The 21,989-nt window shown below is 38.0% G+C and overlaps 2 protein-coding genes across 6 annotated transcripts in view; one reads left to right on the top strand and one right to left on the bottom strand.

Moving 5' to 3' along the window:
* Positions 1-1,671, top strand: part of LOC126481536 (uncharacterized) — a 245,530-nt gene extending 243,859 nt beyond the window's left edge. For 2 of the 3 annotated variants that reach the window (XM_050105346.1, XM_050105345.1), the window contains one exon: positions 48-1,671. In XM_050105346.1, coding sequence (XP_049961303.1) covers positions 48-344 — 297 coding nt within the window. In that variant the 3' untranslated portion in view covers positions 345-1,671. The remainder of the gene's footprint in view (positions 1-47) is intronic. The other variant, XM_050105347.1, reaches the window with a different exon arrangement.
* Positions 1,672-10,594: 8,923 nt separating this feature from the next.
* LOC126481537 (paramyosin, long form) overlaps positions 10,595-21,989 on the bottom strand; it is a 184,594-nt gene continuing 173,199 nt past the window's right edge. For all 3 annotated transcript variants that reach the window (XM_050105349.1, XM_050105348.1, XM_050105350.1), the window contains exons 14-19: positions 21,357-21,552; positions 20,059-20,187; positions 19,591-19,755; positions 19,164-19,370; positions 14,712-14,912; positions 10,595-11,645 (exon numbers count right to left, since the gene is read on the bottom strand). In XM_050105349.1, coding sequence (XP_049961306.1) covers positions 11,436-11,645; positions 14,712-14,912; positions 19,164-19,370; positions 19,591-19,755; positions 20,059-20,187; positions 21,357-21,552 — 1,108 coding nt within the window. In that variant the 3' untranslated portion in view covers positions 10,595-11,435. The remainder of the gene's footprint in view (positions 11,646-14,711; positions 14,913-19,163; positions 19,371-19,590; positions 19,756-20,058; positions 20,188-21,356; positions 21,553-21,989) is intronic.

A 21,989-nucleotide genomic window follows, 5' to 3' on the forward strand; every position in this document is an offset into this window, starting at 1 on the left:
AATATGTTGCCAGTGATGCCAGTTTAATTTTAAATCTCTTTCCACAGAAAAATCGCATAGAGAGGCAGAGTTTTGGTCCTACATTTCAGCAAGACTTATTCAGCACTGTTGGTCCAATTTTTGTTGTGAGTGACAGTTCCCCACCGAAGGAGGATCTTGAAGAACTGGTGCAGCTTTGTGGAGGCAAGATTGTGACTGCTGCTCGTAGTGCAGCTATTGTTGTTGGTGGCCAAACGAGGAATAATATGGCTATTTGTGTGTCTGCAAAGTGGATTCTTGATTCTATTACATCTGGTTCCCTCCAGGCATTTGTTGATTATGATATAATACAAAATCCAGCCTAATTGTATTTATATGATCTTTATTGCGCATTCTTGTATCCATTTATTGTGCTGGAACATCTCATAAGTATTAGATGCGGATTGTTGAATGAATTGCAGCTTATGAGAATTTCATGTTCCTTAGGTTGGTTATTATACCAGAATGTATGTAGGGTGATTTCCAATCTTTGCTGGTGCTTGCCCCCATCATCACTCCTTTTTTTATAGTTATTTCCTTTTGAATAGCAGCTGCTAAAACGTGGAAAAAATTGAACACATGAATTTATTTTTCATAGCATGAGAAAAAAATACATCACACTTTTTGTGTTACAATAATATATGTAGTGGGTTGTGTGCCACTCTAAACACCATTTGCCGCATAGCATTTTAGTATATATAATGCAGCTTCCACATTGTGCTGTCAAGAGTCCATTTTGAATTTTTTCTTTTTGTTAGTAGAATGAAGAAACTACTGATATCAGTTGTGGCCATTTGTTGTAATTTCGTTTAGTATGTTGTTATGCTGTTTTGCATAGGTCTTTTAAGATTATTTAAATCATTGTAATATTGATTAAAGAAAGCAATGTAATTGTTAACTGCATGGTATCAGTTTTGTCTATCAGGAAATGCTTATTCTGATCTAGTTTTTGTTTTCACATTTTTGTTATGACAATTATTTATGTGTAAATTTTATATTGGAGCAATTAGACTTTGTGATTTAAGTACAATTCATTGTGTTATCCTACAATGTTGCCCATTAACTCCAAAGAATGGACTTGTAGTTCATTATTTAATAAAGCTATTGTTGTCGTAATGTAAAAAAGAAAGAAATGTCTTTTCTTTTGCATGACGGTATGGTTGTGGAAGATAAGAACACCTCAAGAGGAGTGAAGACAAACATGAATAACATATAAAATAATTGTTTATTGCTCTGAAGAGAGTGCAGTTATTATATCAATATATCGCTAATATACAAAGTTCTAAAATACATTTGTACTAGTTTCAAGCTGCAGAAGATTAATGTTGTAATAAGTGATATTTTCTTGGAAGTTGCTTCTGTGGCTGATAACAGTTGTGCTATTGTGAATGAAACCTTCTGAAAAGAAACAAAATTGCACTCTTCAAGTTCTGGGGCAGTCAAAGAGAACACTTTGGAAGAAGGCAGTTGAAAATATGGTTAACATCTGCAGATGTAAGAGACCACTTATGAACAGAGGGGTTACAAATTGCAAACACCTACATTAGCACATGTCTATGGGCCCCCTTACACACACACACACACACACACACACACACACACACACACACACACACACGCACATGCACAGAGAGAGAGAGAGAGAGAGAGAGAATTTGTTGTAATCAGAAACAATTAAACAATGAAATAACTGTAGTGAACCAACAATATCCAGTCTTCCAATATCTAAAATTGAAGCAATATTAATGCTTGATCACAGTCAATACTTCATTAATTTCCTTTGTTCATAATTTCCAGTTCTGAAGTTATTTTAAATAATCTGTGATAACAGATTGTATGACATTGTGGTATCTCTCTCTAATACATAAGTGCGATGAGATGGACTCTGTAAAAATGTATGTTTTTACACATTTTTGTATATACATATATATATTTGAATATGCTTTGTATCAAATTAATAACTCTATTTCCATTCACAGTGTAAAAATTTGATTGACATGTCACGATACATTCGTCATGTACACAAAATAATTGTTGTTTACAAAGAATACAATAAAAACAAAATTTAACTTGATTTCACTAGAAATCATCTTATTGGTATGATTTCCTTGTAAATGTTCCAGTTAAAGTTGCATGAATCTCATAATTATTTGTTTACATAATGTCCAGAAATTTGCTTTTATGCAGTTAGAGTATAAATAGGTACAGAATTGTTTCTTGCTTTGTCAGGTTAAACATGCTTGCCACATTTGTCCTCTCAAGATGGTTACAATTTAATATTCATTTGGGTTAATTAAGCACACTGGGCAAAAATATTAATCAATTTTGTATGTGAGCCTTGATAAGTGAACTGCAGCTCTGGCTTCAAGTGGATGCACTGCGTGCAGAACTTCTTAGTCAACCAATCAACTGTGTCACATCCTCTCTAGAGCAGGCCATTTCAGCTTTCCCCCTTGTCGCCACAGTCACCCCCAAGAGCCCATCAGCCTGGCCACCATTGGCCGGAGGGAGTACAAGCAACACACCAGGCGGCACTAGGCCACAAATTTGTGCCTCATTCCTCTGCATCCAGGAACTGTTTGGAACCTTCCACAGCCTCAGTTCTTTCAATTTATACAGGTACCATCTCTTTCATTTTCCTACCTTCCTGCAAAACTTCAGTTTTCATTTGCAGTTCATAACCAATGAATTATGGCCAGAGTCCACATTTGCCCAGGAAATGTCAAACATTCTAAAATCTGATTTTGAAATACCAGTCATTATGTAAGCTGTCGGAAACCTTCTGGTGTCTCCAGGCCTTTTTCTCGTACACAGTCTCCTTTTATGATTATTAAACGAAGTGTTAGCAATGATTAAATTATGTCCTGTGCAGAATTCTACCAGGTGACTTCCCCTTTCATTCCTTTCCCCAATCCACATTCTCCTACTATTTTCCCTTCTCTTCCTTTTTCGTGCTACGGAATTTCACTACTTCATCACAATTAAATTGTCATCTTTCATCATACATTCTTTCAATGTTATCTTCTGCAGAGCCAATTGGCATGTCAACTTGAACTACTGTGATGGTTATTGGCTTTATATCTATCTTGGTTATGAAATACATTCACTATGTTGTTCGAAGCAGCCTACACATACTACTATTTTCTTATTCATTATTAGACCTACTTCTGCATTACCCCTATTTGATTTTGCTTGTGTACCCTGTACTCACCTCAGAATTCTTGTTCCTCTGCCTCCATACTCCACTAATTCCCTTTAAATCTAACTTCATCGCATCCATTTCCCTTTGTAAATTCTCTGATCTACCTAACTATCCTGTTAAGTGATCTGAAATTCCACATGCTGAAACATATAATGCCAGTTTTGGTTTTCCTCATGACATCCTTCTGAGTAGCCTCTCACTCGGAGATCCAAATGATGAACTGTTTTAATAAAGAAGTTGCCACCATGATTAAACCATTCTGTAGAACTGTATGCCTTCAGAAAGAATAACAACTGTTGTTTTCCTCTTGTTTTGGTTGTTGGCAGTACCAACATAGCAAGGTCATATTGGCTAACATTAAGAGGGGAGAGTAGTCAATCACCCAGACTGTTGCCCATGCATCTGCTACTCATCTTCAGGAACCACAGATTAGTATGGCCTCTTCACAGGTATCCCTCCATTGTGGTTACATCTACATTATGGGTATGTATATCGTAGAGACACATGAGCCACATCACACCATCTTGACAAGGTTATTGGTTAATTTAAGTTCATGGTCAATACCGTCTGACTGAAAATCAGTCTTAAAGTCTCTTCATTAACTTTCCAGTTCATCATTAAAGTCTGCCCATTTGCTCCATGAAACTAGATGTATGCTAGTTGCCTGAACATTGTCAGTAATACTACACTGCATTTATACAGATCCAATACTGTGTTAGGAAATTAAGAGCTGTTGAGTACAAAATCATTATCTTGCAGGGCCTGGAGCATGATGCTGATTTCTGTTTATGTAGACTGTATTCCCATCCTTTAATGCTTTCATTGTAATTTACATTAGATGTATATACTCAGTTGCTTTGATTTTCAAATGATGTCCTGATAAGTGCAACTACCTGCCAAGATTCCATTGTCTGTTCCATTTTTATTGAAAGAGACTAAATTTTGGTATTTGTTTATTTTACAAAAGTCATGGGATAACAATATGCACATACACAGGGAGCAGTAGTATCATATACACAAGGTACAAAAGGGTAGTCGACTGGCAGAGCTGTCATTTGTACTCTGATGGTTTATGAGAAAAGCTTTCTGACATGATTATGTCTGCACACTGAGAATTGACGGACTTTGAATGTGGAATGGTAGTTGGAGCTAGACATGTGTGACATTCCACTTTGGAAGTCATTAGGGAATTCAATATTCTGAGATCCACAATGTCAAGAGTGTGCTGAGAATACCAAATCTCAGACATTACCTGTCACCATGGAAAACATGTTGGCCGATGGCCTTCACCTTACGGCATAGAGCACCGGCACTTGTGTAGAGTTGTCAGTACCAATAGATGAGCAACACTGCTTGAAAAAACTGCAGGAATGTGGGATGTTTGATGAACATATATTTTAGGGCAGTGCGCCAAACTTTGGTGTTAACGGGCTAGATTTCAGTTGGTAAGAGCTGATTGGGGGTGGGGTGGGGGGCAAATGTGGTGCAGTGCCCGTGAAGCCATGGACTCAGGTTCTCAACAAGGCACTGTGCAACTTGGTGGTGGCTCCGTAATGGTGCAGTCTGCATTCACATGGAATGAACTGGGTTCTCTGGTCCAACTGAACCAATCATTGACTGGAAATGGTTATCTTGGGCCACTAGGAGACAATTGGCAGCCCTTCATAAACTACATGTTCCCAAAAAATGGTGGAATTTTCATGGATGACAATGCACCATGTCACCAGACCATAATTGTTCGTGACTGGTTCAAACATTCTGGACAGTTTGAGGAAATGCTTTGGCCACCTAATGCGCCCGACATGAATCCCGTCAAACATTTGCGGGACTTAATCGAGTATCGACAACACTTTGGCAATTATGGATGGATGTAGAGGCTGCAGGGCTCAGTATTTCTGCAGGGGGGCTTCCAATGACTTATTGAGTTCATGTCATGCCGAATTGCTGCACTGCACCAGGCAAAAGGAGTTCGAACATGATATTAGGAGGTATCTCATGACTTTTGTTACCTCAGTGTATATCTTGGTTCATTCCACATCCCAGAAGATTCTCCATGATGATGGTATTTATGGAACATGATGTGTGAATGAACAATGAATGATATACATATATAATAAGTAGGTATTCCTTAATGCTTGTTATTCCGCCCAACCTGCAGTATTCTGAAATAGTAGTGGCCATTGTTACTGTAACAACATTACTGTTTGTGGAAATTGCTACACCAAGGAGGGGACATGATTACAAGGAAATTTATTCCACAGATTTGGGACACAAAATACACAAATGATTAGAATTACAGAGCTGTTCGTGCACTTTGACCTTGAGAAGTCAGTACAGTGTGAAGCTATGCTGCAATCAGAGCCTCTAGATATTGTGGAGTGGGGTCATAGAAGGCATGGACATTCAGGTGGAGAATGCACTGTCTGGTGGAGAACACACTGCTTTGTGCTTTGTAGGCACGTCCATGAAGTGTTGGTAGTGGTTGTGGGAGAACCAGAAGAATCAAGTTGCAGATTAACTTCATCCCAAACCTTTTTGATGGGTCATATGTCACATAAACGTGCAGTCCACAAAAGCTGTATTAACTATCGTTCTTTGAAGAACACTTGCACATTCCTCACCACATGTACCTAGAAATTGTCCTGTAGAAATAACAACATATGGACCTACCAGCAGGAGTGGCAGTGACTCAGGTCCTAAAACCTTCCTGATGTAATGTTTGCTGTTAAGATTGCCCTCAATATGGAAGAGGCACGTGAGGGCACACAGTATATCCAATGGTGCCCAAACAGTCACACTTGGTGTTGGTCCCCTATGTCACTCAACAATGCAGTCTGCCCAATTCCATTCACCATGGCAGTGCCTAATACATACATGGCCATTATTGTTGGACAAGTTAAAGTGGGACTCATTTGACAACATTATATTTTGACACTCAGATCATCAGTGATAGTGTTCACATATTGAAGCTTCAGTGGTTTCTGGTCGATTGAAGCTGATGCAACGGCACATGTGCCTCCACTCCAGCTCACAGGAGACAAAGTTGAACTGCTGATGCAAGCACACTGACACTCATTGCAGTGCTTCAGTGTCCAGCCAATACTGTCGATGAAGCTGCTATGTCAGTTGAGTTATGGGGACAAGATGTTGATGATCCCGTGCCGTAGTCACATTGTGTTGTCCAATACCCACTCATCATGCTGTGTGTGAGCCTTTTTAGTCAAACTATTCCACGTGCGCCTCTCTGTTGTAAGAGCTTTTCAGTCAAACTATTCCACGTGCACCTCTCTGTTGTAAGAGCTACAATGTCACGACCAATCATTCTGTGTCGCTCAAACTTTTTCACATGCTGGTATTGCTCCCTTTGGTGTCAGTGAGGCATACCGGCATGGAGTAGCACACCTGCCTATCACACAGAAGAGGCCCCTGCTAGGCCTACGTGTGCACCGACACTGAAATCTTAATCTCTTATTATGTTTACACTGCTCTACATATCCTCCAGTTTTGGTGTGATTCAGACAATTACTTCTGGGTATTGCAGTAGTGTATATTTATTTTTCAGCTCTCCTTTCAGAACTGTTTACCACAAAATAGTCCCAGTTGAAATTGGAAAAATCTCTGTGGCTGGACAGATACTTTTTGTGGTCTCATTGATTCTTCAAACTTAGCATTACCATATTCCACTAAAAACTACTTCTAGGACTTTTCTTACCACTCAGTAGTGATGCAGTCTTCATACTGATGTGAACAGCAATCCCAGTGATGCACTTGAAAACATCAAGAGTTACATAACTGACACGTTCCATTGGTGCCACTAATACAATCTGACAATAAGAAATCTCTTCAGGAAGGTTAAACAGAGAACGTTTCTGTGCCCTGCTCTTCAGTTTCTTATTGTTAAGACTTCTAGTTAACTTACAGTATTTCTTGTCAGGATCATCTTTTTCCCCATCCCCACTCTCCCCACCCAAAATTGCAGCTTCTCTGAACTCCATAAGTAGAAACTGTTCCTCCAGCCAAGAAACAGGTGAGAAGGAAGTGCTGTAAGAATCTTTCACTCATTCAAGGCTATGATGTACTAATACCAAAATTTGCAACAGAAATATAATAATATTTGATAATTTGCAATTACATAACTAACACCATCTTTTATGATGTGCAAGTTACATAAATGATTCCTATTTATGTTGTATTCAACACAGCTTCTTGTATAAAATGCAAAAAAGAATATCTGCATGTGGTGATAAAAACGATAACTGAAATTCAGTATTAAATGTCAGATGTGATAAAAAAATTACATTTGGAACTAATTAAAATTTTTTCCATGTTTCTCTGGAGATTTGGAAATTAAAGATGTAATCAAATTTTGTGGGACAGTGTAATGGAAAATGAGAATTGTATCAACATATCTAATACAGCAAACTGAGGATTTCCCTTGTTTTTATAAGACTTATCAATTGCTAAATCTTTTAAATTCATCTTTTATTTTCTCCCTCTGTCTGTGAATACTAAATATGTGACAGTGATAGTAATTTTACAATCAAATCTGCAGGTAATGAAGCCACTATTACCAAGTGAGAGGTATTGTTCTCAGTGAGACAGATTTGATGCTACGGCTATTTCATAGATGTGACAACAAATTATAGAGAATAAATGTATTTAAAATTGAGATTTTCTGTGTTTGCGGTGGGTTAGACGACTTGCCACCAGGAAGTTAACACCTCTCTTAATATTTAAATACTTTGCTGTGACAGTTGTTTAATCAGTTGAATGTTGTATTGCAGTGGTGTCTTTCTTACCATCACTTCTTGTTTGCAATTATATTGCTGTTTGTTTTCACAGATTGTAGTGTTATCACTGTATGTGACCATCACTACCCTGGCACCTCTGGTCAGCATTTTTCTCTGCTGCATTTTGGAGCCTATGACGTTTTATGTAAGCACCCTCCAAGGTTTGGCTGTTGTTGTGCACAGATGACTAGTACCTCCTCTCTTGCAACTTTTCACTTTGCAATGTTTCGAACTAACACTATTTGCCTGTTTATGATGGGCAATACAGCAGGTGTGAATGAGGTAAGCTGGTATCAATGTCTACATGGGTCAAATTTGTTTTTGTTTTAAACTGTTATAAATAAAACTTAAGCTATGCTGTTGGCTGGAGGGCTCCCACCCTCATGTGAATGCCTCTGCCTCAAGCATATGCTGCATTCTCACAATACCTGTGTCCCTTCCTATTACTCTACCATTGAGCTCGTTTTTTCTCACTTGTCATTCATTGGAACATTTATTCATTCATTGTGTTCTATGGATCACATCAAGAAGGAGAACCATCAGAGGGGAGCAGACTGAGTCAAAGTGTACATTAACAGAAGACAAACAACTCTTCCAGACTTAATTTTTACACACAGTTAAACAGTTAAATGTTACTATTTGTGCTAAGTGTGGCCTAATAAATTAGAAGGAAACTTGTTCTCTGAAAAATGGAACTGCTTCCCCAGTTATCTTAAATAGTTGCTGTTGTTGTTTTTTGTCTATTGGTAGCTTAATATTCACTTAATGCATTGGTGTTTTTCAAAAAGAGTGAGTCCTTTTCTGCTTTTGGAAACAGACACAACCTAGAGCACTACAATTAGAACAAGTTAGGGATATGTGCAAAGGTGACAACTGACAAAATACTGCTGGAAATGTTTCTCATAGACATTTTATGAGATAGTAATATATTTTGTAGTAGCAACGTGGCAAAATGTAAATAATAAAATATGTGCTTAATCCAACAGTCTTTATCTGCTCTTTGCAATGGCAGTGACGTTATTTCTGTGTTGTACATGGACTATAGAAAAGTTTCTTAAGAATGCTGTCATTATTTTCCAAAAGCTATTTCAGGTGTTTTGTTGGGGAGTATCTTTAAAATAATACAGATGTTACTATGATTGATAATCTGAATGTAATGTACGCTGGATGAATACTTGTTAAAACTAACTAAAAAAATGATGAAGTACAGTTTTGTTATGTAAATGGAAATATTGTGGAAGTGTATACAATAGCAATCACTGTAACAGCTTTCTGAAATCATCATTTTGTATGCTACTTAAATTGAAAATCTGTGTCTTTTTTTGAAGGACTTATATATGTCCAAGTGCCTTGTGTTGCATGGAATTATAAATAAAAAATGGACACTTAATTACAGTTTACCTGCAGTCACAGTTGCACATGACATCTACAAGTTGAGCTGTTCCACACTGGTTATTTTGTTTCCTCTCCTGTCCGAACATTGAACTTACTTTATGCCCCTTCAGTCTCAATTTTGTGACTGCCATCTCTTTCTTCCCCTGTTTGCCATTTCCACCAGTCTTCCCCTCTATCATGTGTCCCATTACCTCCCAATTCCCTCCTTGCACCACTCACCTTACTCTCTCCAGTTTGCCACATGCCTTCCAGTCAGCCTGAGCAGCCACCCATGAACAATAACTGCCTGTGTCTCCACAGGTGGACGTATTTATCTGTCCATCTTAGTAGGGGTGTACTGCAAAAGAGCAGTAGTTTGGAAAGTAGATGTGTATGAGGGGTTAAATGTTTCTGTGCTTCACGTATCAGTCAGCTACACGAGAGTAGCTGCTTTTGCTCATTCTTTGTTGTTGTTGTTTTTCCATTATGGAATTTTCATTATTTTAATGCATTTCTGTCTCTTGCTTCAAGATTTCTCTTGCATTGCAATGAGATTTAACAGTTGTCAACTACAGCGAGTAAAAAAAAAAAAAAAAAAAATTAGATGTTTCTCAGTTACAGTTTCATAATCAAAACTGATGCATAAAATTGATTATATATAATCTTTTATGAGAAAAATTTGAAACCAGTATTTTCTTCTCATCTTTCCAGTCACTTGAAAAATGTGTTGTATCTGATGACAATGCTAGGAATGGGCAAAAAGTTGAAAACTGTCCACAGAAAAGGAGCTTTTGTTAAGGAGCCTCATTGCTGTTGATGATATGTTATCAAAAATGATTACAGGAATGAAAGTTTTAATGCCTTTTTAAAAAGATATCGTTTATCTGGTCAAAAGTATCAGAGTTTTGTATCTAATTTTGCACCCTATATGTCAGTTACTAATGGAAAGACTGCAATTAAAGAAAAAGACTATGTAGAATTCCTATATCTTGAATTCTTGAAGGGTACTTTTTACCTCTAAAATAGATCATTTGCTAAATTTTAATGCTTTTATTAATTAATACTGACTGCACCTGCTGGAAAACTAATTATGGGAAAGATATAGAGGAAGCCTGCTTTGGTGTACCAACAATTTGCAGTGGGATACATATTGATATTACATGGCGTAATGTGGGCTGCAGAAAGACAATTAAGGCAAAAGAATAAGAAGTGACTCTCGGTATACATTTATTATTTCCATCGAGTATTATGTTACAATTCACTTGTTCCTAATATAAGCCAAATTATATGAAGATTGTTATTGTGCTGTGCTGTTCTGGCAGTTTGTATCATACCCTTCTGAGTCGACAAAGTAAAGCTCATATGGAATATCACATTGTCATTAAGGAACAGGGCTTAAGCAGTGCACCAGTAAATAAACATACATATAAATCAAAGCTTTATTACAGTATATAAATATTATAATCTTATATATTAATCTCAGTTACTTCAAGATCACCTTTACCGAGAAAAAATGGCCATCCTGTTCCCGGTTCTTATTACTGAAATACACTCCCGTCAGCGCTGCCACATCTTACATCCAGTCAAGAGATCACAAAATTGTTATCTTTTTTTTGCACAGTCATTACAAGAACACAATTGACGTTAAAGATGATAACCGATTTTTTAAATTAGTTCGATGTAACAGTTTTATTATTCGATCGGTCGTAGTCCAGGGTAGAAACTGGTCACTGTACATAAAGTTCACTGGCAGAGAAGTTTCATCTAATAACTATCTTGAAACTTCATGCAGTTTTGCACATATGACTTCTCAAAATACCTGTTAGTTCTTTCCTCAATTATTTAAGTGCAAAAATATTTGTTTTGTATCTATAAGATTTCCAATTTCTACACTGCACCATTCATAACAGAATACAATAAAATAAGAAATTGTTTCACCCTTAACTTAAAAAAAGTAGAGTTCTTAAAACAGCTTTGGTGAGAACAAGCTGCAAGAGTGCCAGATGACACGTGTGGTATTCCACAAAAGCCCTCCATGGCTGGTGTGCTGCCTACATGCTCTCTGTAGTGGTGGTGTGGTGCTGAGTCTCGCGCACCAAGTATACCTGGCTGCCGGGCACTGTGCTCGTGGTGACAAAGGTGCGGTGCTTGGCACGAATCAGTGACAGGTTGCTCTCTGCAGTGTCAGCACGATCTTCAGCAGCCTCCAGTTCCCTCTGGAAGCGCCTGACTCTGGTCACGCTCTGCTGTGTCATGCCCTCCTATAGAAGAGAATAAAAAATACACTCTTTCCAGCAAAAACACTGCAATTCAGTCAACAGAATGATTTATGCTGTAGTAGACTTTGACTGTGCATTTAAGTGTAGCTTCCCTGTACCATCAAGTTTCTGATCAAGAATTCTCAAACCAGATGGAAAATTATGATTCTTCATGTTGTGTAATGTCCTGTTGTTGTTGTTGTTGTTATTGTCGTGATCTTCAGTCCAGAGGCTGGTTGGATGCAGCTGTCCATGCTATTCTGTCCTGTGCAAGCTTCTTCATTTCTGAGTAACTACTGCAACCTACATCCTTCTGAGTCTGCTTAGTATATTCATCTGTTGGTCTCCCTCTACAATTTTTACCCTGCAAGCTTCCCTCCAGTATTAAATTGGTGATCCCTTGATGCCTCAGAACATGCCCTATCAGCCGACCTTTTCTTCTAGTCAAGTTGTGCCACAAATTCCTTTTCTCCCCAATTCTACTCAGTACCTCCTCATTAGTTACGTGATCAACCCACCTGATCTTCAGCATTCTTCTGTAGCGCCACATTTCGAAAGCTTCTATTCTCTTCTTGGCTAAACTATTTATTGTCCATGTTTCACTTCCATACATGGCTACACTCCATACAAATACTTTCAGAAACGACTTCCTGACACTTAAATCTATACTCGATGTTAACAAATTTCTCTTCTTCAGAAACACTTTCCTTGCCATTGCCATTTGCTTCCCAAATAGCAAAACTCCTTTACTACTTTAAGTGTCTCATTTCCTAATCTAATTCCCTCAGCATCACCCAACTTAATTCGACTACATTCCATTATCCTCATTTTACTCTTGTTTATGTTCATCTTATATCCTCCTTTCAAGACACTGTTCATTCCGTTCAATGCTCTTCCAGGTCCTTTGCTGTCTCTGACAGAATTACAATGCCATTGGCAAAACTTTCCCAGGATTTTAATTCCTACTCCAAATTTTTTGTTTTGTTTCCTTTGCTGCTTGCTCAATATACAGACTGAATAACATTGGGCATAGGCTACAACCCTGTCTCAGTCCCTTCGCGACCACTGCTTCCTTTTCATGCCCCTCAACTCTTACAACTTCCTTCTGATTTTTGTACAAATTGTAAATAGCATTTTGCTCCCTGTATTTTACTCCAGCCACCTTCAGAATTTGAAATAGCGTATTCCAGTAAACATTGTCAAAAGCTTTCTCTAAGTTTACAAATGCTAGAAATGTAGGTTTGCCTTTCCTTAATCTATCTTCTAAGATAAGTTGTAGGGTCAGTATTGCCTCGCGTGTTCTAATATTTCTACAAAATCAAAAACCGATCATCCCCAAGGTCAGCTTGTACCAGTTTTTCCATTCGCTTGTAAAGAAATCGTATTAGTATTTTGCAGCTGTGACTTACTAAACTAATAGTCTGGTAATTTTTACACCTGTCAACACCTGCTTTCTTTGGGATTGGGATTATTATATTCTTCTTTAAGTCTGAGGATATTTCGCCTGTCTCATACATCTTGCTCACCTGATGGTAGAGTCTTGTCGTGGCTGTCTCTCCCAAGGCTATCAGTAGTTCTAATGGAATGTTGTCTACTCCCGGGGCCTTGTTTCGGCTTACGTCTTTCAGTGCTCTGTCAAATTCTTAACGCAGTATCATATCTCCCATTTCGTCTTCGTCTACATATCTACATCCTCTTCAATTTCCATTGCCATATAAACTTATACTACTGTGGTAGGGCGTGGGCTTCGTGTCTCTATTGGCTACAATAATGCGTTCACTATTTTGTTCATAGTAGCTTATCCGTGTTCCTATTTTTTTTACTTATTATTAAACCAGCCCCTGCGTTACCACTATTTGATTTTGTATTTATAACCCTGTATTCACCTGACCAAAAGTCTTGTTCTTCCTGCCACCAAACTTCACTAATTCCCACTACATCTAACTGTAACCTATCCATTTCCCTTTTTAAATTTTCTAACCTTTCTGCCCGATTAAGGGATCTGACATTGCACACTCCAATCTATAGAACACCAGTTTTCTTTCTCCTGAGAATGAAATCCTCCTGAATAGTCCCCGCGAGGAGATCTGTATGGGGGACTATTTTACCTCCAGAATATTTTACCCAAGAGGACACCATCATCATTTAACCATACAGTAGAGCTGCATGCCCTCTGGAAAAATTATGGCTGTAGTTCCCCCTTGCTTTCAGCTGTTCGCAGTACTAGCACAGCAAGGCCATTTTGGTTGATGTTACAAGGCCAGATCAGTCAATTATCCAGACTGTTGCCCCTGCAACTACTGAAAAGGGTGCTGCTCCTCTTCAGGAACCATATATTTGTCTGGCCACCCCTCCGTTGTGGTTGCACCTACGGTGTGGCTATCTGTTTCGCTAAGGCACGCAAGCCTCCCCACCAACGGCAAGGTCCATGGTTCATGGGGGGACTGTAATGTCCTATGAAATTTTTATTATATTTTTTAATCATTCTATGCCTTTGGACTCAGTTTAGTGTAATCTTATACATTAAGGTGTACAGGTATTTGGTAATGATCAAGATGCATGCATAGTACTGTTGCATACTTGTCATCTAAAATTTTTATTTACTTTTTAAACTGCAGTGACACTTTGTGTCATGTCTTTTTTCATAGAGAGTGGGAACCGGAAACTAGCAACTGAAATTTGCAGAAATTAAAGCTGCATTCTAAAATGGAGGGGGGATTCTTTCCATTTATACATAAATTTCAGCTGCTGTTTGTATGTGCCTTTGTTTGGTGACACCTGATTTTGAAGTTATTACATGACCCATTCATCCTGTCTTAGTTTTGAACACTAAAACCAATTAAACTAGTACATGTTTAAACATCGTGGCTACTGATGTTTTATACATGGGAAATGTGTCCTAGAAGATATGAGGATGCCTGAGAGAGGTCTGCCCAGTATCACAAAAATGGAAAATTTCTGCATGAGATGAGACGGAACAATAAATTATTAAAATTAAGTGACTGGGCCATCGCAACTGAACAGCCTACAGAATTGAATGTTGTCACCTAGCTGCAGTCTAGTACTTACCGTCTCCTGGAGCTGCCTCTTGTATATCTGGATCCTCTGGTTGGCCTTGTCAAGAGACTCTTGCAGCAGAGAGATGTTCTTCTGGTCCTCCTCTTGCTGAATAATAACCTCCTTAACTGTGCGTTCCTTCTTGCGAAGGATCTTAAGTGTTTCTGCATGTCGCCTCTTCTCTTCATCCAATTCCAGTTCCAGGTCGCGCAGCTGTGTAATATATAAATATCCATCATAAATATATGCTTATTATTTTCCAAACCTTAGCCAGAAATTATAATAGTTAAATAAGTACAATAAGAGAATATTCGTTTTAGTAGGGATTCAAAAGATACCACTGGACTGTATAACTGACTGGTTTAAGTTAACTTGTAGGTAATGGTAACTGAGCTGCTTATTCAGATACTCAGGTCTCTTTATTAATGTTTTGCCAAAAATCATGTTGTGTATTGCCTATTTCATAGATTTTAGATAATATAATATACAAATTCTTCCAGGTCCTGAATATCTCATGACTTTAGCACTCTGACTGTATACATGAATACATACTGGCTTATTTGAGTGGAATTCCTTTAGTATAGGATCACTTAGTCCCTTCACATCAACCTATTTCTCTTATTCTTTCAACATTCTGTTTGTTTCTTCACTTATATACCAGGTTTTAAAGTTATTCCTCCACCTGTTTGCTCATTTCTTGGGATTAACAGTTACTTACCATCTGCCCATTTTCTATCAATACCCTTCATGTCTATTCTCCAAAATAATTCTCATTCTCTTAATCAGTATTAAATATCAGTTCATTCTTCAATCATTTCTCTTTCAATTTATTCTCATTTATCCCTCACTTATCGTACCTTGTTTATGCTTCCTGGTGATTTTTACTTTTAAGCAACAAGTATTTCTGCTTTCGCTTCCTGTCACATACCTGCCTACTCAGCTAAGGTCACCTGATGCACACTCGTGTGTTGGCACAGGGTCCCGGGTTCGATTCCTGGCCAGGTTCGAGATTTTCTCTGCCCGGGGACTGGGTGTTTGTGTCGTCGTCATCATCATAATCATCATCATTCGTGATAGTGGCTCAATTGGAGTGTGAAAAGATTGGGACTTTGTATGGGCACTGACGACCACGCAGTTGAGTGCCCCACAAACCAGACATCATCATCATCTATTGGCACTTGATATGGAGGTAGTTAGTTCGAATCCTGGTGGTGGAATAAATTTTGACCATCAGCATTTAGCTAGCAAGGGGAGCAGAAGTGGTGATGTAAAGTTTCTGACAACTGACTTTACACCAGTGTGCTGGAGTAAATTCTAAACATCTCTGCAGTGTCTTGTGGAGTGAGGGTGTGGGACACTGTTGATGATGAACCTTCCATCAGATTGGGGCTCCCCTGACTGATATTTGAGAGAAATATGCTATGTGGCGGCAACAGGTTTCACCCTCTCCCTTCTTTCATCATGATAGAACACAGATATCACCCCACTATACCCACACACCCATGACAGTCACTTACACATAACACGCACACTGTTATCAGTATGTAAAAAATGACAACCATCTATGATGGAACTAACAATCACAACGGTGTTCTTGAAGTTAACAAAAGAGCCAAATTAAGTATATAGCCATGATTGGCATCTTCACATAGTACGAAAACATGATAAAATTATGGTAAACACTGATGGCCCATAATGTTAGGCTATTATTAACACACTGTGTTTATAGCTGCAGTACAAACAGCTGAGGGTATTTGGTCACTAGGCATGTTCACCATAAGCACAGTTCACAAAATGTTGTGTTGCAGATTCAGGGATATGATCCTTAACATTCTATGTGAGACAAAATAGGATGATAAAATGAAACTATGCAGACTGAAGTGCTGAATGAAAATTTGTACTAAGGGTGGGACTTAAACATGGGTCTTCCGCTCACTAGGCAGGTGCACTAACCTTTACACCACAGTGGCTCTGCACAACTATACAGACTATCCTAGCACACATGCAGTAGTCCATGCACTTGTGTAAAGCCACTGTGCCAGGGTGGAGTAGTGGTTAGCACATCTCCCTACCCAGCGGGAGACCCAGATCTAGCCTTGCTACAAATTTTCATTGATCACTTCCTCTGGATATACACAAAATAGAATAAAAAATGCAATTAAAAAGGATTAGAGCTTAAACTTGGGTCCACAGGAAAATGTTACTTTAAATTATAAATGTTAGCTCTCAAATAGGTGCCTGTGATGTATACAGTTCATAGTGAAGTTAGCAAAGCAGAATCTCAAAACACATAAAATGCCATCCTGTCCTACACAGAGAAAAATAAATGTTTGGTGACAATTTGTTTTGTTCATTCACAATATTTTTTGTATGGCATTTATTATTCCTGCAGATCTCTATTTCTGCCAAATGGTTAAACAAGCAGCCCTTTGGTACACAACCATCAGATGCAGTTTTCAAATAAATAATATTCTGAAACTGTGTCTTCAACACAAGGTGGGTGACAAACATAATAAATTTTTGAATTGAGGCATTTATAAAATATGTTGTGCTGATTGGGCAGACAAGCAGGAATTTTAATATTAGGTTGAGGGAACATCCACAGCCACAGACAAAACTGAATTTGATCACCACCTGACTAAACTTAAACATATTGCAACCAATATAGATTATAATGTGCATGTTGTACACTCTGTGCCACTCTATTGCACCTTTTGGAAGAAACAGAGATTTGTGGGAATAAGAATGCCACCCCACAAATCATCTGAATGAACAATACAAATTTTAAGCCAAATGCCTATTTTACATTGTATGACAGGCTGTTGTAGCTCCTGCAGGTTCTTATGTTGTTAGTGTATCCATTTTCTGCCCTGGTCCTGCACTGCCCATTTTTTTTTTCACTCTGTTTCTGTGAGCTCACTGTGCCTGTGGCTTTTTTTGTGTTCTGAGATGCTGCTTTCAGTTAACTCTGCTGTGGACCTATGTTTAAGCTGTAGCTCTTTTTTTAATTGCATTTTAACTTATTATATTTTGTTTCATATATGTTAAATATCATATTCTTGACTTATAACATACCACTGTAAACAGTGCTTATGGTCAGTGACACCTTGTGGCCAAGCCCCCTCAGCTGTTCGTACTGCAACTGTAAGCACAGTGTACTAACAACCACCCTATATTATGGGTCATGAGTGTTATTTTATACCATATGAAAATGCCAATCATGACTATATATTTTATTTGCGTCTTTTGTTAACTTCAGGGACACAGGTGACATGCCATTACTTATAATGTTGATAACTTATCACTATGATATTATTCACAAACTTGCACATTCCTTTTTTAGATCAATCCCAAGATGATTGTTATGATTGAAACTGGTCATAGAATAGTAGCGCTATTATGTTCAAACTGGCCAGATCACTTCTTGTTTTTACAGTCTTATGAAACAACTCTCACCCACCATCAGGAATGTGAGGGCCATTGAGCACAGAGGAAGAAAACTTTTTCTGATTGGGTGACTAAAACTACCTTTCAGGGTCTCCCAGCCAACACTACCGTACAACTCTTTCTTTCTTTCCTGTAATATGCAGTAGTATATTACCTTCTCTCTCCAGAAATCCGTAATATATCTTCAGTTATAGATGTTTTACCAATTTTTTTCTTCTAAACAGCAATGCACCCTGTTCTCTCATTGTTTCCTAGTAAACTACAGCCAATGTGTTTGCTAAATACAGTGGCCAAAACTTCTAATAATTTGACCTTGACCTCACATATCAAATTTTTATGTTGTATCTCTTTTTTCTTTTTCTTTAAATGTAAGCATGTTTTGGCACTGTGAGGCTAAACTGCAACTACACCTTGATGTACTTCTCAGTTTTACATGTGGTTCCCAAACTGACTATATGAATGCAAGTAGGAGTATTTTCAAACAACTATACTCTGCTGTACTTGCAACAAGAAAGTTTCACTGCTGATAGGCTACCTCACTGTTTAAATGATTGGAAATATGAAAGTAATGGTAATAACAGACCAGCAAGTTTTTTAATTATTACTATTGTGGGTGTGGGTTCTGTCATATCCTTTCTCTCCAGTAACTGATTAGTTCTTCATGTACCTCTGTTGTTTTCTGAACTAATCTTTTATCAGTCTTCTGGTGTATTCATTATTAACTCAAATACAATTTTCACTGTTTAGTGGCCCCAATTTCTTTCTTTTTTCCACATATTTACTGTGTTTACCTGAACTTAACTGATAATGCTCTTGCAGGAAATCCTACAATGATAGTGGTATGTATGTTTGTAGACTAGAAACCTTTAATTTTTCTGAAACCACCATCAATGATTTATTTCTGCTGGTATAGCCTTCCTCAAAGGCTGACAAAAAATACTCTATATTCGAAAAAACAAAACTATTACAGAGAAAGTGAGATAAGTAAAACTTGAAAATGATCCTGTATGTACATACCCTAGCTTCCAGCTTGCTGATGATGCGCTTTCCACCCACGATAGCATTAGCTTCAACTTCTTCAAGGCGGACAGTGAGGTTCTTGACTTCAATTTCCAATGATTTCTTGATGGCCTCAATTTTGACAATGCGTTCCTGCTCTTCATGAAGTGTCTCAACAGTTCGCTTCAGTTCAATCTGGACCCTCTGGTAACGCTCATCAGATGCCTGATTGGAAGGAAAGATCTTATATTGCTTTGTGTAAAATCACTTATTGTATGCATAACACATCAGCCAATTAGTCACAGAGTAACATGTTAAAATTTTAAATACTGTCACTGCTTGAACATGGAAGGTATAGATATACTACAGGACAGGCAAAGAGAATGTAGTTGAGTGCTTTTTTACTTCTCATCCTGTAAATTATTAATGGGAAGTCTCTCCATACCTTGAGTTCCCTAGTGACTTCATCATAGTCACCAGCAAGGGTCGACAGCTCCTGTTCAATCTTGGACTTCGCAGCTGAGATGTTGACATTGATGGTTGTGAGCTCATTGATTCGGGAGACGCTCTCCTCATACTGCTGTTCTGCAGTCCTCTTAGCACGCAGGGCCTGCAGGTTACACGAGTATGGCATTAGCAGTACTGCTATTTTTTCTTTCTGTTTTTTAATTAAGCTTTTGAAATTAATTCTTACCTCTAGCTAGTTGTGTGCAATAGATTTCTAATTGTATACATTAAATTATTTGTTTAGAGCAGTAAGTTAAGAATCACTTGAAATAGTATAATCAGGAACATCTCAGTATTTGAATCACTCTTTTTTTTTTAGCAGTATAGGACAAGGACAAGTTAGTGGACAAGAAATACCAACTATAGAACAGCATGCTATAACTCCCTGTACACCTTCAGTACTTACAGCTTCATAGTTTCCACGAACTTCCTCCAGTTCGGCCCCAATCGACTGCAGCTTGCGTTGGGCAATGCCGTACTGATCCAGAGTTACTGCGAGCTGTCTCTGCACTTCATCATAGTGGGCTTGTAGCTCCTGCAGAGTTATATGAGGTTTTTTAATTAATAAGGCATCAGATAAATATCTAGTTGAAGAGGCAGAAATGACAAAGAAAGTGTGTATTTTTGTTAATTTTGTATTCAGAAATATTATGACTGCAACTAATGAGAGCTCAAATCAGTAACAAGGAATGAACCAAGAGTCATCTCAAACAAAACCACACGTTTGAAGTGGCAATTCAAAGTCCAGGTCCAGAAAGTGGGGTAACAACTGCATTTGAAAATTGTCATACAGAAGCTTCAGAGGTACCAACTGCCAGTCCAGCCACAGGACTGGGTATTTGTTTCCTTTAGTGATCCAGTGGCCATCCATAAATGACATGTTTTCCGTGACCTCTGGAGCCACAGCAACTAAAAACAGACTATTTGGTACACAGATAATATTGCCACCATTCTGAGTCTGTCTCTATTTTGCCATAGTGGTAGCATGTTAGAATTGATTTGAAAATGAAGTAGAATTCCCTTGAAAATGAAGTCTTTCATTACTTTACAATACCTCCACTGCTTCCCTGACCATCTAAAACCAAGGAAAGCCCCAGTATTTGAGCGCAAGTGTTATAAGAAATGTCTTTCAGAAGAAATGAGATTGTGAACATATCCTTCAATATAATATATATAAATTTTTCCACAATTTCCATGTGTCTGCAACCAAAGATGATGTGAAACCGCCCCCCCCCCCCTCTCTCTCTCTCTCTCTCTCTCTCTCTCTCTCTCTCTCTCTCTCTCTCTCTTTCTTCCCTCCCCCCTCCCCACTTGCCCCTTTCTACCCTGACAATAGCCTTTGACATTGTAAATCTTAGCAAGTTCCTTTTCTGAATGCCTGTTTGTTTTAGGGTGTATCTTATAATTTTTGAATAGTAATCTATTCTTATAATGTGACACTTATGTATTTATACTTAAAATAAAATTTATATGAAGTTGTGTGAGATATTTAGACAGGACAATGGATGATAAGTGGGCCAAAGATTTTCTTTGCAAAATAGATAAGAAAAGAATGAGACAATGTCTTTATTGAAGGTGGTGGTGGTGTCTTACATTCATAATTAGGTTAAATTAGGAAGTACATTGTATATTATTAGTGACCTGATGTTAAGAAATGCAAATGGTTGACGTCATCAGTAGTGACAGGTAGACTGTCATGCTTACAGTGAGTTGCAGAGACTGCTTCTTGATGGTCTTCTGGAGCTCAATGTTGTTCTTGTTGGCAACATCAAGTGACAGCTCAAGCTCAGTGATCTGAATCTGCAGCTTCTTCTTAATGCGTGTGACCTCTGTCTTCAGTCTTGTTTCAGCCTCCACCACACGTGCATTCAGTTGTTCAATCTCAATGCTTGTCTGCTTGCTGCAAACACAAGTGTTGCATACATCACCAATTAAGTTTTCTGCTTCAGTTCCCTTTTTCTGTGTGAGTTTTAATGGACCATTAGTGTAATATCATCTAATCATGTATTGATTTGTGGTATACATGTCTTGTTAGCATTCACCTTTTAGAGTTAATGTACAGAAAGCAGTAAATTTTTCATACACTGTTATTCCCTCTAAGGAAGAAAATGGGACTGGATTACTATCATTTACAAATGTGTTTTCAAGTCATGATCGCACAATTTAGTACACGTATTATTAGTTGTGTCTCGCTGTAGAACCTCACACCTGTGTTTGTTCAATAAAACCATTTGACAGGAATTTGGGACACCATTACATCTTGATTTTTCAACACTGCTGTTTCAGTTATGACATACTGACAAATGGATGTGTATAATGTAACTTTTATGTAATGAT

The sequence above is a fragment of the Schistocerca serialis genome, chromosome 5, assembly GCF_023864345.2.
Source record: "Schistocerca serialis cubense isolate TAMUIC-IGC-003099 chromosome 5, iqSchSeri2.2, whole genome shotgun sequence".
In the NCBI taxonomy this organism is placed as follows: domain Eukaryota; kingdom Metazoa; phylum Arthropoda; class Insecta; order Orthoptera; family Acrididae; genus Schistocerca; species Schistocerca serialis.